Source organism: Neomonachus schauinslandi, chromosome 9 (assembly GCF_002201575.2).
Source record: "Neomonachus schauinslandi chromosome 9, ASM220157v2, whole genome shotgun sequence".
Taxonomy (NCBI): Eukaryota; Metazoa; Chordata; class Mammalia; order Carnivora; family Phocidae; genus Neomonachus; species Neomonachus schauinslandi.
In genome coordinates, this window is record NC_058411.1 from 27654709 (window position 1) to 27672559 (window position 17851).

The following is a 17851-nucleotide window of genomic DNA, read 5'->3' on the forward strand; positions in this document are numbered from 1 at the left end:
TTAACTTTTAATAGTAGTTACCTCTGGAAAGTGGGGTTGGAGAGAAAGCTATCACTTTATGTATATCCATGCTTTCCCAACTTAAAAAAAACTTCATAAAATTCTCAACCTTATATAACTGCACCTGTCAGTTATGGTGATAGGATCTTAAAGTTCCAGACAACCTAAATGAAGTGCAGACATCAAGCTATACCAAAATATACTTACAAAATCTGTGTGCCCAGGCGTAGCAGCAGCCTCAGCTCATTCAGTCAGCTGCCTACCAGCCACCACCCCAAACCCAGGTCTTCTGGCTCCAAGTCCCGTGCTCTCTCTGGTATACCAGGCTCTCTTCCACCAACCACGAGAACAGTCACTTGCCAGGTTTGGGGAAGATTCCTCCAACTGCCAGAAAAAAATGAGAGTGGAAAGTAACTTGAACACCAGCCTTCCTTTCCTTCATGGCCAGCTTGCTACAAGTTGATTGACTGAGGCACAAGTAGGTGACATGCTGCCCTTTGGGAGCAATGCCAGCTACTGATGCAAGCAAGCACTGAACAAAAACATAATACACTCTTAACTTTTCCAATAGGATTGTGATGTTTGGGGTTCAAGTAGCATGATTAAAATAAATTACCCCCAAAGTTATATAATTGGCCCCAATCCTACAGCCACCCCAAGTTACCTTTCACCTCAGCCATTACAGATTTTCCCTACCCCCCCCCACCCAATTCCTTCAAACACGTCACATAATAATCTAGCCTTAAAAAAGATAAACATTCTTTGGCACTTTAATAACTTTTCTAACATACAAACTCACAGTAACAAACAGGATACTGACCCCAACCCTCCCCCCAAACTGAGGAAAGAGAACTCAATGAAGGATGCAAATCCCAAATAAAAACATCTGATGTCTCAAGCAGAAGGACACAGCAAGTGCTACACAGTACACTGAAGCCTGGGGGTGATGATGAGGCTGGTGCTCTGAAATAATCAGGGATCAAAGTTACTTCTGCAGAAAGAGCTCCTTTTTCCACCTCCAACTTCTGCTTTTGCTTTTGTGCCTAGATGAAGTGGTGATTCCTAGAAAGCCATCTGAAATTTGTGACATTAAAGCAGTCATAAAGGTAAATGGTTCTCAAGGTAAGAACATGAATCCCCCCACCCATCCCCCAGCCCCCTGCCAAAAAGGTGGTAATGGTAGTTAAGAGAATCACCACTGTCTTGCTTCCAGCAATCAACAAGAAACTAGTTCAGGTTAGAGGCATCTTGGTGAGCAGCAGCCCCTTGTCATATAACATGGTTGCCAAGGAAAGCTGGTCCTCCACAGTGTCACAGGGCAGGTCCCCTACTCTCACAAACTCTGGGTAGGAGCGCAGCAAGAGTTCCATGGCATCAGCTTGCTGAGGGTATATCTCCAAGCACTTGGGCTCTTCCAGATGATAAACACGGGAGTTCTCCACTGTATAATAGAGAAACAAATGGCCTCCCTCACCCACCAGCCGAGCTATCCCATCCTGCAGCATGTGCACTTCTGTTTCCGTTGTCAACTGGGCCCCCACGTTCACAGGTTCGCCAGCCTCCCAGCGAATTGGGAGCCCATAAACACTTAGTGCCCTCTCCCTATCAGTCAGCACAGGGGGCAGAGAGTCGTGGATGAAGTCTTTGGCTCGCTGGTCAGCCACAGCATCGACAGGAGCAAAGTGTCCCAAGCGGGCAACCAGGACTCGCACCTTCTCCATAAAAGCCGTTCTTCGTGGATCCTTAGAATCCGAGTGCTGGGCCCCCATGTAATCCATGAAGTCTCGGGGGAGACCCCTTCGGAATTCCACATTTTCTTCCATTGCAGCCTGCACTGCCAGAGGCAGTACGGCCTCCAGGAAGTCGCCCCAGGTATTGCGCTGGTACGTGGACAAGGTGAGGTGCAGAGAGTGCACCCCATCCTGGCATTCGGCTTGGTGAATGAAGCCCCGAGGAAAATAGAGCAAATCTCCGGGTTCCAGCACGGTCTGCAGCACCGGCTCACCGAGGTCGTCCTGGCTGAAGTTGGGACTGGATGTCAGGGCCAGCTCCTCCGTCGGGACCCGGGGTCGGTACACGCGCCAGAGTTTCCTACCTTCCAGCTGCAGCACAAAAGCCTCGATGTCGTCGTAGTGGGGGGCAAAGCCCTGCGAGTTGGGGGGCGTGAGGTAAATGTTGGAGCCTGCCATGCTTCCAAACTGCTCCTGGAGCACAGCCAAAAACTGCCACACGGTGGTCGAGAAAGCCTGCGGACAGAGGAGGCGCAGGGAGCAGCCGGCCTGGTACAGGGACCAGGCGGCGGCGGGCAGCGCGCGGCCGGGCGGGTTCAGGGTCTCGCGCCGCCCGTTGACGTAGCGAGCGGCGTCCAGGTGCTGCCCGAACTGCACCTCCTCGTGGCGCAGCATGGAGTCCAGGTCTGCGGTGGAGAAAAGCCCCTGGTAGTAGGCGTGGTCCTGCCGCCGCACCAGCACCGCCTCCCGCTCCCACAGGCGCCGGTAGAAATGGTCGGGCGGCATGGGCGAGATGAGCCACTCGAAGAGGCGCGATGCCCGCCGCCGACTGCTGGGGATGCGGTTCAGCTCGGCCAGGACGCGCTGCAGCGGGGAGTCCCAGGCCAGCTCCCCGCCCGTGCTGTCCACCTGCGGCCCCGACAGCGTGGCGGGGGCTACGGACAGAGGGGCGGCCGCCAAGTGCTGGGCATTGCATAGCAGGGCCGAGGTTTCTACCACGCGGGCCGGCGCGGCGGGCACCTCCACCAGGCGCGCGGGCGGCGCGGAAGCCGGCACCAGGCGGGCCGGCGGAGTCTGCGCCTCCACCAGGCGGGCCGGCGGGGTCTGCGCCTCCACCAGGGAGCGGGGTGTCTGGAGGGAGCGGGCCGCGGGCGAGGCCTCCAGCAGCTCTGCAGGCCCCAGGTGGCCATACGGCTCCCGCCGGGCCGCATCGGGGATGGCCGCCGCCCCACCAGGCAGCGGGTCCCCCGGATCGTCGACCGTCGACTCCACCCTCGAGTCCTCCGAGTCCTCGCTGGGCAGCGTCTGGGCCCTCAGTGCGGCCATGCGGGACGCCACGCTTCTCCTAAGCTGCCTTCGGATCTTCCTGGGCCTCAGGGGCAGGGCCAGGACCGACCCGCTGTGTGGCTGCGGCTGGCGCCGGCGTCTCAACCTCCCGCGCCTCAACAGCCCCGTGCTAGTCCGCAGCCCGTCCATAGCGGGAGCCCCTTCCGAGGCCGGCGGGGCTGGGTAGAAAAGGGCTCTCGCGGGGAGCCGCAGCGAGGCACTCTGGGAAGGGGGCGCGGCCTCCAGCCGCCTCCCGGTTGGCCACGCCTGCCATTCTTCCACCCGGCGCCTCACGCTCACCCGGCTGGCAGTACCCAGCTTCTCACAGAATAGCGGTGTCCCTGCCGAATTAGCAAGGGTTCCACGCAATTTAAAAACCAAGTTGCTGGGGACTCCGGGAGAAAGAAAGTTGTCTACTTAATTAACTCTTCATCTTTAATCTCTGTATATTGGGGTGTTCCTTAGGACGTCCTGATTTCTGAACAGCGTGTTCTCCCCCAACTTTGCACGGAAAAGCTCACAATTCCTATTTTCAAGGAATGTTCTTGGGCAAAGATCGAGATTCCTCGGGCAAAGTTCAAACCTCGGGTCCACCGGGTCTTCTTTCTCAGCAGATGACGTCACTGATTGACTCCCTAATTTCCTTCCTTCCTTTGACCAATACAAAAAATCTCAGTCTTTTGGGGTTGGGGGGAGCCCCTGGCTGGCTCAGAATGTAGAGCAGAGCGTGTGATCCTTGGTCTGAGTTGTGAGTTCAAGCCCCACGTTGGGGGTGGAGCCTACCTTAAAAAAAAAAAAAAGAATGCAAGGATATACAAAATCTGAGTCCTTGCCCTCTATGATATGGGAATAAGAAGTTATAAGCGTTTCTACTTGCGTTCTTGATATCTGCCCTTTCCACCCCATCCGGGGTTTTGTTTCCTTAGCTACGACTTCTCTCAGAATCTTCCATCACACTTTCTCTGAATCTTAAATTGACCTCTTAAATCTGAGCCTCTCATTTAACAGGCACTATTAAATGTGGTAGGCATGAGGGTGCAATTGTTGAGAACAGCAAGGTCACTATTCTCTGTAAATATTGTTGCTTTGTACATGAAGATTGTGTCTTCATTTGAATCATTTGAGATAAATTTTCAGGAATGGAATTGCTGGGTCAAAGGGCAAGATAGCTTTTGTGATTGTTAATAGGTTTTACCAAACTCCCTTCAAAAGGGTTTACCAAATTGCCCTTCTGAAGTTTACAGTGTTGCAAGCAATTAGGAGTATGTTAGACTACATCTGTTTGATCCTTCCATCCTCTTCAGTCACACTTCTATCCAAACACTTGCCAAAGCTTTTATGTTTTACCCCTGTCCACGGGTCACATTCACCTTTTTAAATTTCTGACTGTAATATGGTCTAATACAGTTGTCCTCAACTGGGGTGATTTTGCCTCCCAGGAAACACTGGGAATGGGGCAGAATACTAAAATATGCAGTGGGTAGAGGCCAGACATACTGTTAAACACCTGCAGTGCAAAGGACACTCTCCCCCACCAGATATTTATCTGACCCAGAATGTCATTAGTGCTGAGACCAAGAAACTTTGGTCTATTATAAGTTTCCCAACTGGTCTCTAACTTTGATCTCTCCCTATGCCAGTTTATAACACAGGTAGTGACAACAAATGTTCTCAAGTTGTGGCCCCAAATTTACCATTACCTCACTCAAAACCCATCTGGTACTCCGTCGACCAATCCGAGCTCTGTAGCTAGGTTCTGAAGTCACGTAATGTTACAGCTTTATCAGTCACAGTTCCCCTAAGCTCTACTTCTAGAAGTTTAACTATTTGCTCTTCCTTGCCTGTGTTTGCCATACCTTTCTTTACTCATGCCGTTTCCCCTAAATGCTGTCCTCCAAACGTCTTTTGTGAAAACCCTTATTAAAGCCCATTTCACATTCCATCTCCTCAAAGGCCCTCGCATCTCTAATCACAAGAGAACTTTGACCCTTTCACATGAACTTAGCACCTTATGCCTTGTATTGGTATATTATGTACTTGTCATTTTCCTTCCTAAACTGTAAACTCTTTCAAGGATGGTGGGATTTCAAAGAAAGGACTGCTGTATGCCTTTTTCTCTTGAGTTTAGTATACTGCCTTTCATACAGGAGGTGCACAGGAAATGTTTGCGGGAAGCCGACCAACTAGAATTGATTCCTTCTCACTCATTATCTGTGGCATTAGCTGAGTCAAGTTACTCTCTTCGGTCTCAGTAATCTCATCTGTAAAATGGGAATAATAATTGAACTTACTTTTTTTTTTTTAAGTTTTTATTTATTTGACAGAGAGAGACAGCAAGAGAGGGAACACAAGCAGGGGGAGTGGGAGAGGGAGAAGCAGGCTCTCCGGGGAGCCCGATGCGGGGCTCGATCCCAGGACCCCAGGATCATGACCCAAGCTGAAGGTAGACGTTTAACGACTGAGCCACCCAGGCTCCCCTGAACCTACTTCTTCATTGAGTTGTTGTAAGGATAAAATAATGCATCTAAGGCACTTAGCATAGGGTCTGGTACAGAGCTAAACACTTAAAAAATGATAGCTATAGTAATAATAATTTATTATTATGGAGCAAAGCCCTGTAAGATGGCTTGTGTGTCCCTAGCCTGGTTTGGGGTGTGGGGATGTGGAGATTAAGATTATTTTTGCATATGTTCTGTAGAAGTTTAAGTAAATCATATCAGACAAGTCCATTGTGTGAGGAACAGACCAGGAATCGAAGTATGAGCTAGGGTGGGCTGGGGGGAGCAGTATGAGCTGATACCAAATGATAGTCTCCCAATTCCTGTGCCCTAGTTTAGGGCTGCAGTGTCTAGAAAGGACAGCAGGAGGGGGAGCCCTCTTCCTAACTGACACACAGGCTGTGTGTGCTGGCAAGGCCGTAATATCAGATCCCTTGGGGAAATGTTGAAGAGGGCAGGTCTGGTTTGTCACTGGGAGCTTTAATTGCCTTTGAGGGAGTGGTTTTCAATACACATCCTGCAGTGAACTAGGGGGATGAGCTGTGCTCCTCGGCTCACAAAGCTGGGGTATAAACTCAGCTAGAAGAGGGCTGTGAATGTATCTTTTCTACATCCTGTACAAACATCTCCTCCCAGTCCTTCCTGTGACCTCATCTTTTTCTTTTCTCAACATTTTGTGATTTCCTCAAAGAATGTTGTTGCTGTCTGTCTTTGAGATTCCCTTGTGACTGAGAGGCATCTTTTGGAGCCTGACTTATTTTAAATTTCATCACTTTTCCTGTGGTGCTACTTAGTTCTCACTCTAAGAGCAGATCTTAATAACCATCTTCAGAAATACAATTCAATGACATGGAGTAATGTTCTTTTTTTTTTTTTTTTTTTAAGATTTTATTTATTTATTTGACAGAGAGAGACACAATGAGAGAGGAAACACAAGCAGGGGGAGTGGGGGAGGGAGAAGCAGGCTTCCCGCAGAGCAGGGAGCCTGATGCGGGACTCGATCCCAGGACCCCGGGATCATGACCTGAGCCGAAGGCAGACGCTTAACGACTGAGCCACCCAGGCGCCCTGGAGTAATGTTCTTAATGTATCACTGGGTGGGGAAATAAAAGACAAAATAAGTATTGTACGATCCCATTCGGGGGACATTTACGTATGTGTAATGTGTATGTGTATACCTGTCTATCCATACATACATCCATACTGTTAAAAAACAAAATTTGAATACATTTGAAGATCTAATTGGCTTTATTCAACAATTTATGAATCAGGCAGCATCCCATCTAGCAAGTAGCAAGGAACTCCAAGTTGTACAAAATGGCAGGTTTCTTGCTGGCAGAAAGAGGGTGGGACAAAGAAGTTAAAAGAGTGGATTATTTCAGGTAAGGTTACCTTCCCTTAGGGGAAGGCAAGGGGTCTTATCATGCAGTTTACCTCACTAGTGCAGATCTGGAAATTCCAAACTAATTGGTATAAAATTCCACTGCTGGGAATGGCTAGAAGTGCAATTAGGTTAGGTGTTGAGGCTTGGTGGGGTTTAGCAAAAGTGACTCCACTGGGGCCTGTTGTTTCTTTCTAAGAATACATATTACTCAAGAAAGTTGGGGAGTCTTTACGCCACAATATTTAACAGCGATTATCTTTGGATGGTGGGATTCAGGTGATTTTTATTTTCTTCTTCTTTACTTGTTTGTATGTTCTGGGTTTTCTACATAAAACATACATCATTACTGAAACCCAAGTTTGGCTGCCCATCACTCGAAAAGCCAATACTCAAGAGACAAGTTTTTTGGAAAGGAGTGTGAGCTTTATTCCGGAGGCTGGCCACCTGAATAGGCCAACTCCCAGGCTTCTGCCTGGCCCAAGATTTTTAAAGGGGTTTAATCAGTTAACGGAGTGCAGTGGTCTGTGTCATATCTTGAATATAGACGCGACGATGCCAGCTACAGAGTTATTTTGGTACTCGGAGGTTGTGCAAGAAGTTCTGGTTCCAAGGCACCTGGGTGGCTCAGTAGGTTAAGAGTCCAACTCTTGATTTTGGCTCAGGTCATGATTTCAGGGTCGTAAGATGGAGCCCTGCATCAGGCTTCACGCTCAGTGGGGAGTCTGCTTGAGATTCTCTCTCTCTCCCTCTCCTTCTGCCTGCGCCCCCCCCCCCCCCCCCCCCCCCCCCCCCCCCCACGCTCACACTCTCTCTCAAATAAATCAATCTTAAAATAAATAAATAAATAAATAAAGTAAGTAAGTAAGTAAGTTCTGGTTCCTTGGTGCCCAGGGCTTATGCAAGAGTAAGTACTCTGTTCTTTCTGCAAAGGAGGGCAAGTTCTACAGACGCGCAAAGGGAGGCCAGTAAAGTCATTTGTGTGACCTTAAAAATGAAAAACATTTTGCTAAAAGATTGCTGGGCTAATTAGAAAGCTAAGGGGGCTTCAGACTTGCTGGCCTCTGTGGTGGCCTGGGAACGTTGTGGTCCTTTATTCCCCAAGGCCAGTGGCCTGCAAATCTCAAAGAAAGTAAATTATTCTTTTTCTTTTTTAAGATTTTATTTATTTATTTGACAGAGAGAGATAGTAGGAGAGGGAACACAAGCAGAGGGAGTGAGAGAGGGAGAAGCAAGGCTCCCCGATGAGCAGGGAGCTCGATGCGGGGCTCAATCCCAGGATCCTGGGATCATGACCTGAGCTGAAGGCAGACTCTTAATTGGCTGAGCCACCCAGGCGCCCTGAAAGTAAATTAGTTCTGTTACAGATGAAGAGCCTTAAGTCAGCAAGCAAGGAGTGTGTTAACTTGAAGCAAGTTAACCCTTCAGACCAGCTGGAGTGCTGTGACAAATCACTTGTGTGATTAAAAAATACAGTGTTTTCAGGTGCCTGGATGGCTCAGTTGTTAAGTGTCTGCCCTTGGCTTGGGTCATGACCCCAGGGTCCTGTGATCGAGTTCTTCACTGGACTTCTTGCTCAGCGGGGAGTCTGTTTCTCTCTCTGCCCATTCCCCCTGCTTGTGTGCATGCTCTCTCTCTCTCTCTCACTCTCTCTTTCTCTGACAAATAAATAAATAAAACCTTAAAAAAAAAACTGGTTTAAAAAAAATACAGTGCTTTCTAAGCAACAAACTTCACGTTCCCAAACTCATTTCATATTTTGTGATCTCGAATCATTGCCTGCCTTGCTCTTCTGGTTTTTTTGAATCAGTAGAATTCCCCTTTAAATAAATCAAAGGAACCTGACATTAAGATTATAGAAGTTAATAATTGTTCATCAGAGAAGCTACTATAGAAAACAAGTTGAATAAAGCCAACTCCATGTTTAAGCTTACATAGAATGATCTGAAGCCTCTCAGGAAAATACCCCAAATTATCTCCCCTGCCAAAACCCATTGTTAGATAGTTATCCCTTTGGATTGGTCATTGACTTTTTTACTCATTCTTTATTTAAAATTCAAATACACTGGGAGGGTATATGAGTTTGCTAGGGCTGTCATAACAAAATACTACAGACTTGATGGCTTAAACAAAAGAAATTTATTTTCTCACAGTTCTGGAGACCGGAAGTCTGAGATTGAGGTATTGGCAGAGCTGGTTTCTGAGAGCTGGCCCCTTGTCTTGGCGGAAGGCTGTCTTCTCCCTGTTTTCACATGGTCTTTCCTCTGTACAAATCTGTGTCCAAATTTCCTTCTTTTAGTTCATATTGGATTAGGGTCCACTTTAAATGACCTCATTTTAACTTAATTACCCCTCTAAAGACTATCTCCAAATATCACATTCTGAGATACTAGGGGTTAGGACTTCAATATATGAATTTGGGAGGGAGGGGACACACTTGAGCCCATAATCACACCAGCTGCCTGGGTCTGAGGACCCAGAGGGGGTCCTCAGGACCAACCAAGAGGGTCCTTGGCTTCACGCAGGATAGAAATCAAATGTGAGTGGACAGGAAGTGAGAACAGAGTTTATTGAAGACAGAGAGAGTGCAGATGCAGACAGAGTGTCTGGGAGACTCAGAAAGGAAAGAAGAGTAAGTCTCGTCTTTGCTTGGGGTCCGGAGTTTTTATTGAGGACAGTAGTCTGGTTACAGATGAAGTCTGTACGAGTCAAAACAAGGATGAGTGCTCAGATGTCCTCCATAAGTCACTCATGCCCCGGAGTCAGGGGTCTTGGCATCAGGAGTCAGTGGTGTCTGGAGCCTGTGGTCTTGAAAAACGTACATGACCACCCCACCCGGTCAGTCCTTAGATGCTATTGTGCTGGGAGACTCCAAAGAAATCATAAGCTCCTTGACCTTACAAGGAGGACATACATTTGTACTAGAAGCCATGATGCAGGGCAGGAGTACAGGTCCTAGTGAGAAGACAAGCAGGGAAAGGAGCAAAAACAAACAAACAAAAAACAAAACAAAACAAAACCCAAACAGCTTTTTTTCATGGGGTCCCTTCAGTTTCCCTATCTCAATAACAGAGGGGTGTTGTATTGAAAAACCATTTTCCCCTCTTGTATAAGGAAAAACCCAGTTCTTTCCTCCTCCCGTGTCTTTCTTATGTGTCTCCTTTACCCTTCGCCTACAGAACATTCACAACACTTCATTTCTGACACTCTGGTCACCAAATACATGAGGGTTTTCCCCCCACCACAAGCAATTCTCTGCAACACCAGCTGGGGTCCTACAACTTAACTAAATTCGAACACTATCTACCTGGAGATAGCATCTGATTCCACAGGTTAAGGGCTCAGGCCCACAAGACTGTTCCCACCCTACTTCAGATGCCAATTACAAGTAGTAGGTCCCCAGGTTACCCTCAACTTCTGTCCAATTTGACTACAAAACAAACGGGGTTGTGAGGTTCCCACAGCCCCCGCCTCAGGTTCTATTAATTTCTGAGGGTGGCTCACAAAACTTGGAAACACTTACATTGACCAGTTTATTAAGGATATGATAAGGGAGGGCGCCTGGGTGGCTCAGTTGGTTGAGCGACTGCCTTCAGCTCAGGTCATGATCCTGGAGTCCCAGGATCGAGTCCCACATCGGGCTCCCTGCTCAGCAGGGAGTCTGCTTCTCCCTCTGACCCTCCCCCTTCTCATGTGCTCTCTCTCTCTCTCTCATTCTCTCTCTCAAATAAATAAATAAAATCTTAAAAAAAAAAAAAGGATATGATAAGGGAGACAGATGAACAGCCAGACCAAGAGCTACATAGGGGGAGGTCTGGGAGGGTCCTGACAGCAGGAGCTTCTGTCCCTGTGGAGTTGGGGTATGTCACACTCCTGGTGTGGATGTTTCACCAACCAGAAACTCTCTGGGCTCCATACTATTGGTATTTTTATGGAGGCTTCCTTACACAGGCATGATTAATTATTAACTTGGTTTCTAGCTCCTTTCCCCTCTCTAAAGGATGAGGGGTGGGCCAAAAATCCCAAGCTTCTAATCATGGCTTGGTCTTTCTGGTGACCAACCCCAACCCAGAAGCCAGTCTACGGTTGCCTCAATAGACCAAAAGATGCTCCACATGCTCTTATCACTTAAGAATTTATGAAGTTTTTTTTTTTAAGTTTTTATTTATTTATTTGACAGAGAGATACATAGCGAGAGAGGGAACACAAGCAGGGGGAGTGGGAGAGGGAGAAGCAGGCCTCTAGCTGAGCAGGGAGCCTGATGCGGGGCTCGATCCCAGGACCCCGGGATCATGACCTGAGCCGAAGGCAGATGCTTAACGACTGAGCCACCCAGGTGCCCCAATCTACAAAGGTTTTAAGATCCCTCTGTCTGGGGAGGGGTCAAAGACAAATATTAGAACAAGAAGTGCTCTTAGTGTTCTTATTATTAGGAAATTATGAGGGTTTCAGTACTCTGTGCCAGGAATGGGTGGTGGGAGAAACCAATATATATTTTTTCTATTATCTCACAAGTGGTATGTACTGAATCACAGTTCCTTTAAGTACTTTTCCTTCGTGAAGGAAGGATAATATAAGAGGTTGTTGAAAGGGGAATAGGAAAAAAAGTGAAATAAAAGGAAAAAAAAGAAAACAAATGTCCAGGGCCATGGTTCTCCACCCAGTGATTTTGCCCCCAGGGGACATTTGGCGTTGTCTAGAGACATTTTTTTGGTTGTCACAACAGGGGGGTTGTTGCTGACATATAACTGGTAGAGGCTAGAGATGCTAACAAACATTCTACAATGTACAGTACAGCCCTACAACAAAGACTGAAGCCCAAATGTCTATGATATCAAGATTGAGAAACCCTAGGATAAACTTTGGGATGATTGCATCAGTATAAAAATTTGAATGTCTTTATTATTTTTTTTTATTTTCTTTTTAAAGATTTTATTTATTTATTAGAGAGAGAGAACACCTGAGAGGGGATAGGGTCAGAGGACGAAGCAGACTCCCTGCCGAGCAGGAAGCCCGATGCGGGACTCGATCCAGGGACTCCAGGATCATGACCTGAGCCGAAGGCAGTCGCCTAACCAACTGAGCCACCCAGGCGCCCCTAAAAATTTGAATGTCTTTAAACCCAGTAATTGTACTTTTAGGAATCTGTCCTTTGAAATATTCACCCATGTGCACCTGGCTGGCTCAGTCGGTAGAGCATGCAACTCTTGATCTTGGGGTTGTAAGTTCAAGCCCCACAATGGGTGGAGGGATTACTTAAAAATAAAATATTTAGGGGCGCCTGGGTGGCTCAGTTGGTTAAGAGTCTGTCTTTGGCTCAGGTCATGATCCCGGGGTGCTGGGATGGAGCCCCACGTCAGGCTCCCTGCTCAGCGGAGCTTCTGCTTCTCCCTCTCCCTCTGACTCTCCCCCACTGCTAGTACTACTCTCGCATGCTCTCTCTCAAATAAATAAATAAATAAAATTTAAAAAATAAAATCTTTAAAAAAGAAAAAAGAAAATATTCACCCATGTGTACAAAGATACAGAGGTGTTCATTGCTTATAATTTCAAAATTGGAAATGATTCAAATGCCTATTAATTGGTAATTGTTAAAAAGAATGACAAGGAAGATGTTTAAAATATATTGTAAATTGAGGGGCCCCTGGGTGGCTCAGTTGGTTAAGTTCCGAACTCTTGATTTCAGCTCAAGTCATGATCTCAGAGTTGTGAGATTGAGCTCCACACTGGGTATGGAGCCTGCTTAAGATTCTCTTTCTCTCTCTCCCCACCTAAAAAAAAAAAAAAAAAAAAAAGTATATATAATAAATTGAAAAATCAAATTGCAGAACAATATATATGTTGTCTTATTTTTTGTTAAAAAAACACAACTCATGGGGCACCTGGGTGGCTCGGTTGGTTAAGCGTCTGCCTTTGGCTCAGGTCATGATCCCAGGGTCCTGGGATCAAGTCCTGCATCAGGCTCTTTGCTCAGTGGGGAGTCTGCTTCTCCCTTTGCCTGCCGCTCCCCCTGCTTATCTGCTCGCTCGCTCGTTCTCTCTGTCAAATAAATAAATAAAAATCTTAAAAAAACCACAACTCATCTACATTTATATATTATATATATACATATATAGTTTATTTTTTATTTACTTATTTTTTGAAAAATCCTTTAATTTTATGTAATCTCTACACTCAATGTGGGCTTGAATTTACAACCCTGAGATCAAGAGTCACATGCTCGGGGCGCCTGGGTGGCTCAGTCGTTAAGCGTCTGCCTTTGGCTCAGGTCACGATCCCAGAGTCCTGGGATCGAGGCCCACATCGGGCTCCCTGCTCAGCCAGGAGCCTGCTTCTCCCTCTCCCACTCCCCCTGCTTGTGTTCCCTCTCTAGCTGTCTCTCTCTCTGTGTCAATAAATAAATAAATAAATAAAGTAAATAAGTAAGTAAGTAAGTAAGTAAGTAAGTAAGTAAATAAATAAATAATAGAGTCACATGCTCTGCAGACTGAGCCAGCCAGGCACCCTAGTGTCTTTAAAAACATATATGTTGTGTGCATATGTATGTGTATCTGCACAGCTGAATATCTGGAAAGATAAATACCAAACTGAAGACAGATGTTGCCTCTGGGAATGGGATTATTGGCAATAGAAGAACTTTCATGTTTAATTCATCTATTTCTGATTTATTTTGCTTAAGGCCTCAAGGACTAGGCCTTTGCTTTGGCAAATGTGAGACAGATTACAGTCTAGCTTTGAGACTACTGATTTACTAATTTGTAAGACTTGGGGCGCCTGGGTGGCTCAGTCGTTAAGCATCTGCCCTCGGCTCAGGTCATGATCCCAGGGTCCTGGGATGGAGCCCCGCATCGGGCTCCCTGCTCGGCGGGAGGCCTGCTTCTCCCTCTCCCACTCCCCCTGCTTGTGTTCCCTCTCTCGCTGTGTCTCTCTCTGTCAAATAAATAAAAGTCTTTAAAAAAAAAAAAAAAGACTAATTCACCCAATTAATATAAATCAGGGGTCAACAAATTGTGGCCCTCTGACCAAATCCAGCCTGTGTCCTGTTTTTTGTTTTTTTTTTTTTAAAGGTTTTATTTATTTATTTGATAGAGCGAGAGAGTACAAGCAGGGGGAACAGTAGAGGGAGAGGGAGAAGCAGGCTCCCTGCCAGGCAGGGAGCCGGATGTGGGGCTCGATCCCAGGACCCTGGGATCATGACCTGAGCCGAAGGCAGACGCTTAACCATCTGAGCCACCCAGGTGCCCCTGTGTCCTGTTTTTTTATACACTCTGTGGACTGGAATGATTTTTATATTTTTGAATGGTTGAAAAATCAGAAGGAGAATAATATTTTGTGACATAAAATGTATACAAAACTCAAATGGCAGTGCCCACAAGTAAACCTATATTGGAACACAGCCACACTCATTCATTACAAACTGCTTGTGCTACTTTTATGCTACAACAGCAGAGTTGAGTAGTTTTGAGACAGACCATCTGCCCCTCAAAACCTAAGATATTTATTATCTGGCCCTTTATAGTAAAAGCCGGCCAAGTCCTAGTACAAATCATGAAAAATGCTGTCTAGAATGTTGAACTTCCAACTCTTTTGCTTATGTACCCTCTAAAAGAACTGTGAAAAGCTTTGTCGTCTTTTTAACTTTTTAAATTGACATCCAAAGTATTTTCATTTTGGGACATGTGGCTGGCTCAGTCAGTAGAACACGTGACTCTTGATATCAGGGTCATGAGTTCAAGCCCCATATTGGGTGTAGAGATTACTTAAAAAATTTTTTAATTTTTTTTAAAAAGATTTTATTTATTTATTTATAAGAGACAGAGAGAGAGGCAGAGGGAGAAGCAGGCTCCCCGCTGAGCAGGGAACCCGATGTGGGACTTGATCCCAGGACCCTGGGATCATGACCTGAGCCGAAGGCAGCGGCTTAACCATCTGAGCCACCCAGGCGCCCGAGATTACTTAAAAATTTTTTTAAAAATCTTTAAAAAAAAGTGTTTTCATTTTAAGTTTAAATAGATGCAAAGGATCTAATTTATTCTAGCATTTACATGTTGCTGTTTTATTATTTAAGAGAGGTGTGCACGAGTGTGGGAGGTGCGAAGGGAGAGAGAGAGTGAGAATCTCAAGCAGACTCTCTGCTCACGGGGGAGCCCAACAATGTGTGAGGGTCCTTTTTTCTCCACAGAGGACATCCCTTTTATTAGCCCATGGAGTAATGCAGAAAACTTGATTCATATTAGAACAACCTAGACTCCCGAGGATGCTGTAACCTAGGTACAAGCTCAGCCCTGGCCATCACTACATTGGTTTATGGGGTTGAGATAGAGCAGTGCTCTGTCCCCTGGGACTGTTCACCCTGAGTGAATCCACCTTCTCAGCATGCCCCGGGAATAGGTCTCTTTAGTCACAGATACAAGGGCGTCCCATCACTGCTGCTACTTCTGCATAATAGTAAAGACATTAAAAATGCAGGCTAACCCCAAAGGTCATCATGCAGATGCCCAAGCCTTCTTGGGTGGGAAATTCAGGCATATTTGCCACGTTAGGCTTCTGACGGGGGTCAAAGAAGGACAGGTCTTGTCCTAAATTCTACTTTCTTATTTATTGTACTAGTTCATAGAGCTATTCTGATAAACCGTGGCTGAAGAGGCTTTCTCTTTGGGTCTACCTTTTACATGAGACCATGTGTTCGGCATAGGCATAGGCACTCATGTGTTAATATTTCTCTGCAGCCTGTGAGGTCCCGCACACCAAATCCCTGGTCACAGAGTCCAGTCCTGGACCTACACACAAGAAGCAGAGGTCAATTGTCATCTGTGAAAGATCTGCGCACTGCCCGGGAAAAAAGGATTATGGTGGGACCATTTGGATCTGACAACCCGGATCTCTAGCTGGGTAAATACTCAGAGAGAAATGTTTTCCAGGGTCATGTCCTCTTCCCCTGGAAGGAAAGGTGATCATTTCTAGCATGAGCCTTTCTCTTACTCCAAGACAGACAGCAGTGGACCCATTCTGCTTTTTTAATTGATCTTGTACAGTCTTTTTGTCATTATGTTTATAAAGAAAAATCTAACAGTAGTCCTGGTTTTTTAATGTGCACCATTTACACAGAGGGTTAAAGAAAATTGACATCACATTAGGTGATTGAACCTATTTTTCCATACCCTAGAAAGGTTATATACTAATTATAGGTCAGAGCTCCAAATTTTACTAGAGTACAAATATTAAAAGACCCATCATCCTTTGCAAGCTATACGAAGAGCCCTCTGAAACCCAAACTAAAATACCATTTGTCTAGGAAAGGGACAGCTTAGGTGATTTTTTTTTTTTAATCTACAATTCTAGTCTTGTTCTAGAGCAAGTTCTTTACAAGAGTGTTACAAGAAGACCAGGCTGGCACGATCATTCTCCCTCGCACCACATAGGTGGGCATATGAACACTCTGAGATCCCTTGGAAGCATCACTGAAGTTTCACAATGCTGACTGACAATTCTCAGCAACCTCAACATACCTTCACGCTTTCAAGATTTAGACATGACGGAAGAGGTGCAGACTGTATATGTATCACCGGATGGCATTCTGTCAGAGCATACTGATGTAGGCGGGCCAGGGCAAGGACCCAGAGGGGTCCTGCAGGACCAACCAAGAGGGTCCTTGGCTTCACGCAGGATAGAAATCAAACTTGAGCCAGCAAGAAGTGAGAGCAGAATTTATTGAAGGCATAGAGAGAGCAGATACCGATGGAGCATTTGGGAGACTCCAGAAGGGAAAGGAGCATGAGTCTTGTCTTTGCTCGGGGTCTGGAGTTTTTACTGAGGATGGTAGTTTCATCTACGTGTCCTTTCTGGCATCCAGGAACTGGTCAAAACAAGGATGAGTGCTCAGATGTCCTCCATAAGTCACTCATGCCCTGGAGTCAGGGGTCTTGGCATCAGGAGTCAGTGGTGTCTGGAGCCTGTGGTCTTGAAAAACGTACATGACCACCCCACCCAGTGAGTCCTTAGATACTATTGTGCTGGGAGACTCCAAAGAAATCATAAGCTCCTTGACCTTACAAGGAGGACATACATTTGTACTAGAAGCCATGATGCAGGGCAGGAGTACAGGTCCTAGTGAGAAGACAAGCAGGAAAAGGAGCAAAGAATAAAACCAGCTCTTTTTTCGTGGGGTCCCTTCAAGTTCCTTGTCTCAACACAATACCAAAAAAAAAAAAATCACTATGGGAGAGGAGAGACCCAGTATTCAAAGTAGTGTGACTCCAGCTTTCTTTCTTAAAAATTGATTGTTATTTATGCCTTAAAGAGCTTTGGGACATTTAGAGATGAAAATACAGGCAATGTGAATCGCTCCTTTTTTCTTGCCCTAATCATATCCCCTCTTCCGGCGGCACTGTCATCACCAGCAATATAAAAAGCAATAATTTCCACTATGAATGCCTCGCAGTTATGGGACGCAGGGGAAAAAAGCACTTTGGGGGAGTATCAGTTAACTGCATAACAGAAAATCTTTCCTTTTCCTGACCCGCATAACCCATGTTTTTATTTATTAGTTTACACATTCCATCCAAGTGAAACAGGAATCCAAAAAGCACCATCGTGTATATGGAGGTTATTTCCACATCTATTAAACCGGAGGATTCTGGGATCTGGCTACCAAGAGGCATTTGAGACAATAAAGAATTCTGTTCGCGTACTTTCTCAGCCCCTCTAGCTTTGACTTTGTCATTTCCTCGTGAAAGGCCTTTATTGTGTGCTTTGCATTGCTGGCAAGAACAAGAGAGCCCAACTGAACTCTTCAGTCAGTCAGCAAGGCCAAACAGGGGGTCTCTTAGAAGGTCTGAACTGTGGGAGATGTAGCAGCCGCCAAAGAAATGGCCCTTGTGCTCGAGGGGTTTACAAGGGTTCTATAAGGCATACAT

At 46.1% G+C, this 17851-nt stretch overlaps 2 protein-coding genes across 2 annotated transcripts in view; one reads left to right on the top strand and one right to left on the bottom strand.

The window, feature by feature from the left end:
- HEATR4 (HEAT repeat containing 4) overlaps positions 1–15823 on the top strand; it is a 38539-nt gene extending 22716 nt beyond the window's left edge. Inside the window, exons 15-16 of the mRNA XM_021679545.2 lie at positions 1048–1106; positions 15665–15823. Coding sequence (XP_021535220.1) covers positions 1048–1106; positions 15665–15823 — 218 coding nt within the window. The remainder of the gene's footprint in view (positions 1–1047; positions 1107–15664) is intronic.
- RIOX1 (ribosomal oxygenase 1) lies at positions 806–3222 on the bottom strand. The gene has a single exon (XM_021679546.1). The coding sequence runs from the start codon at positions 3204–3206 to the stop codon at positions 1233–1235; it is 1974 nt and encodes a 657-aa protein (XP_021535221.1). The 5' UTR covers positions 3207–3222; the 3' UTR covers positions 806–1232.
- Positions 15824–17851: the final 2028 nt, after the last annotated feature.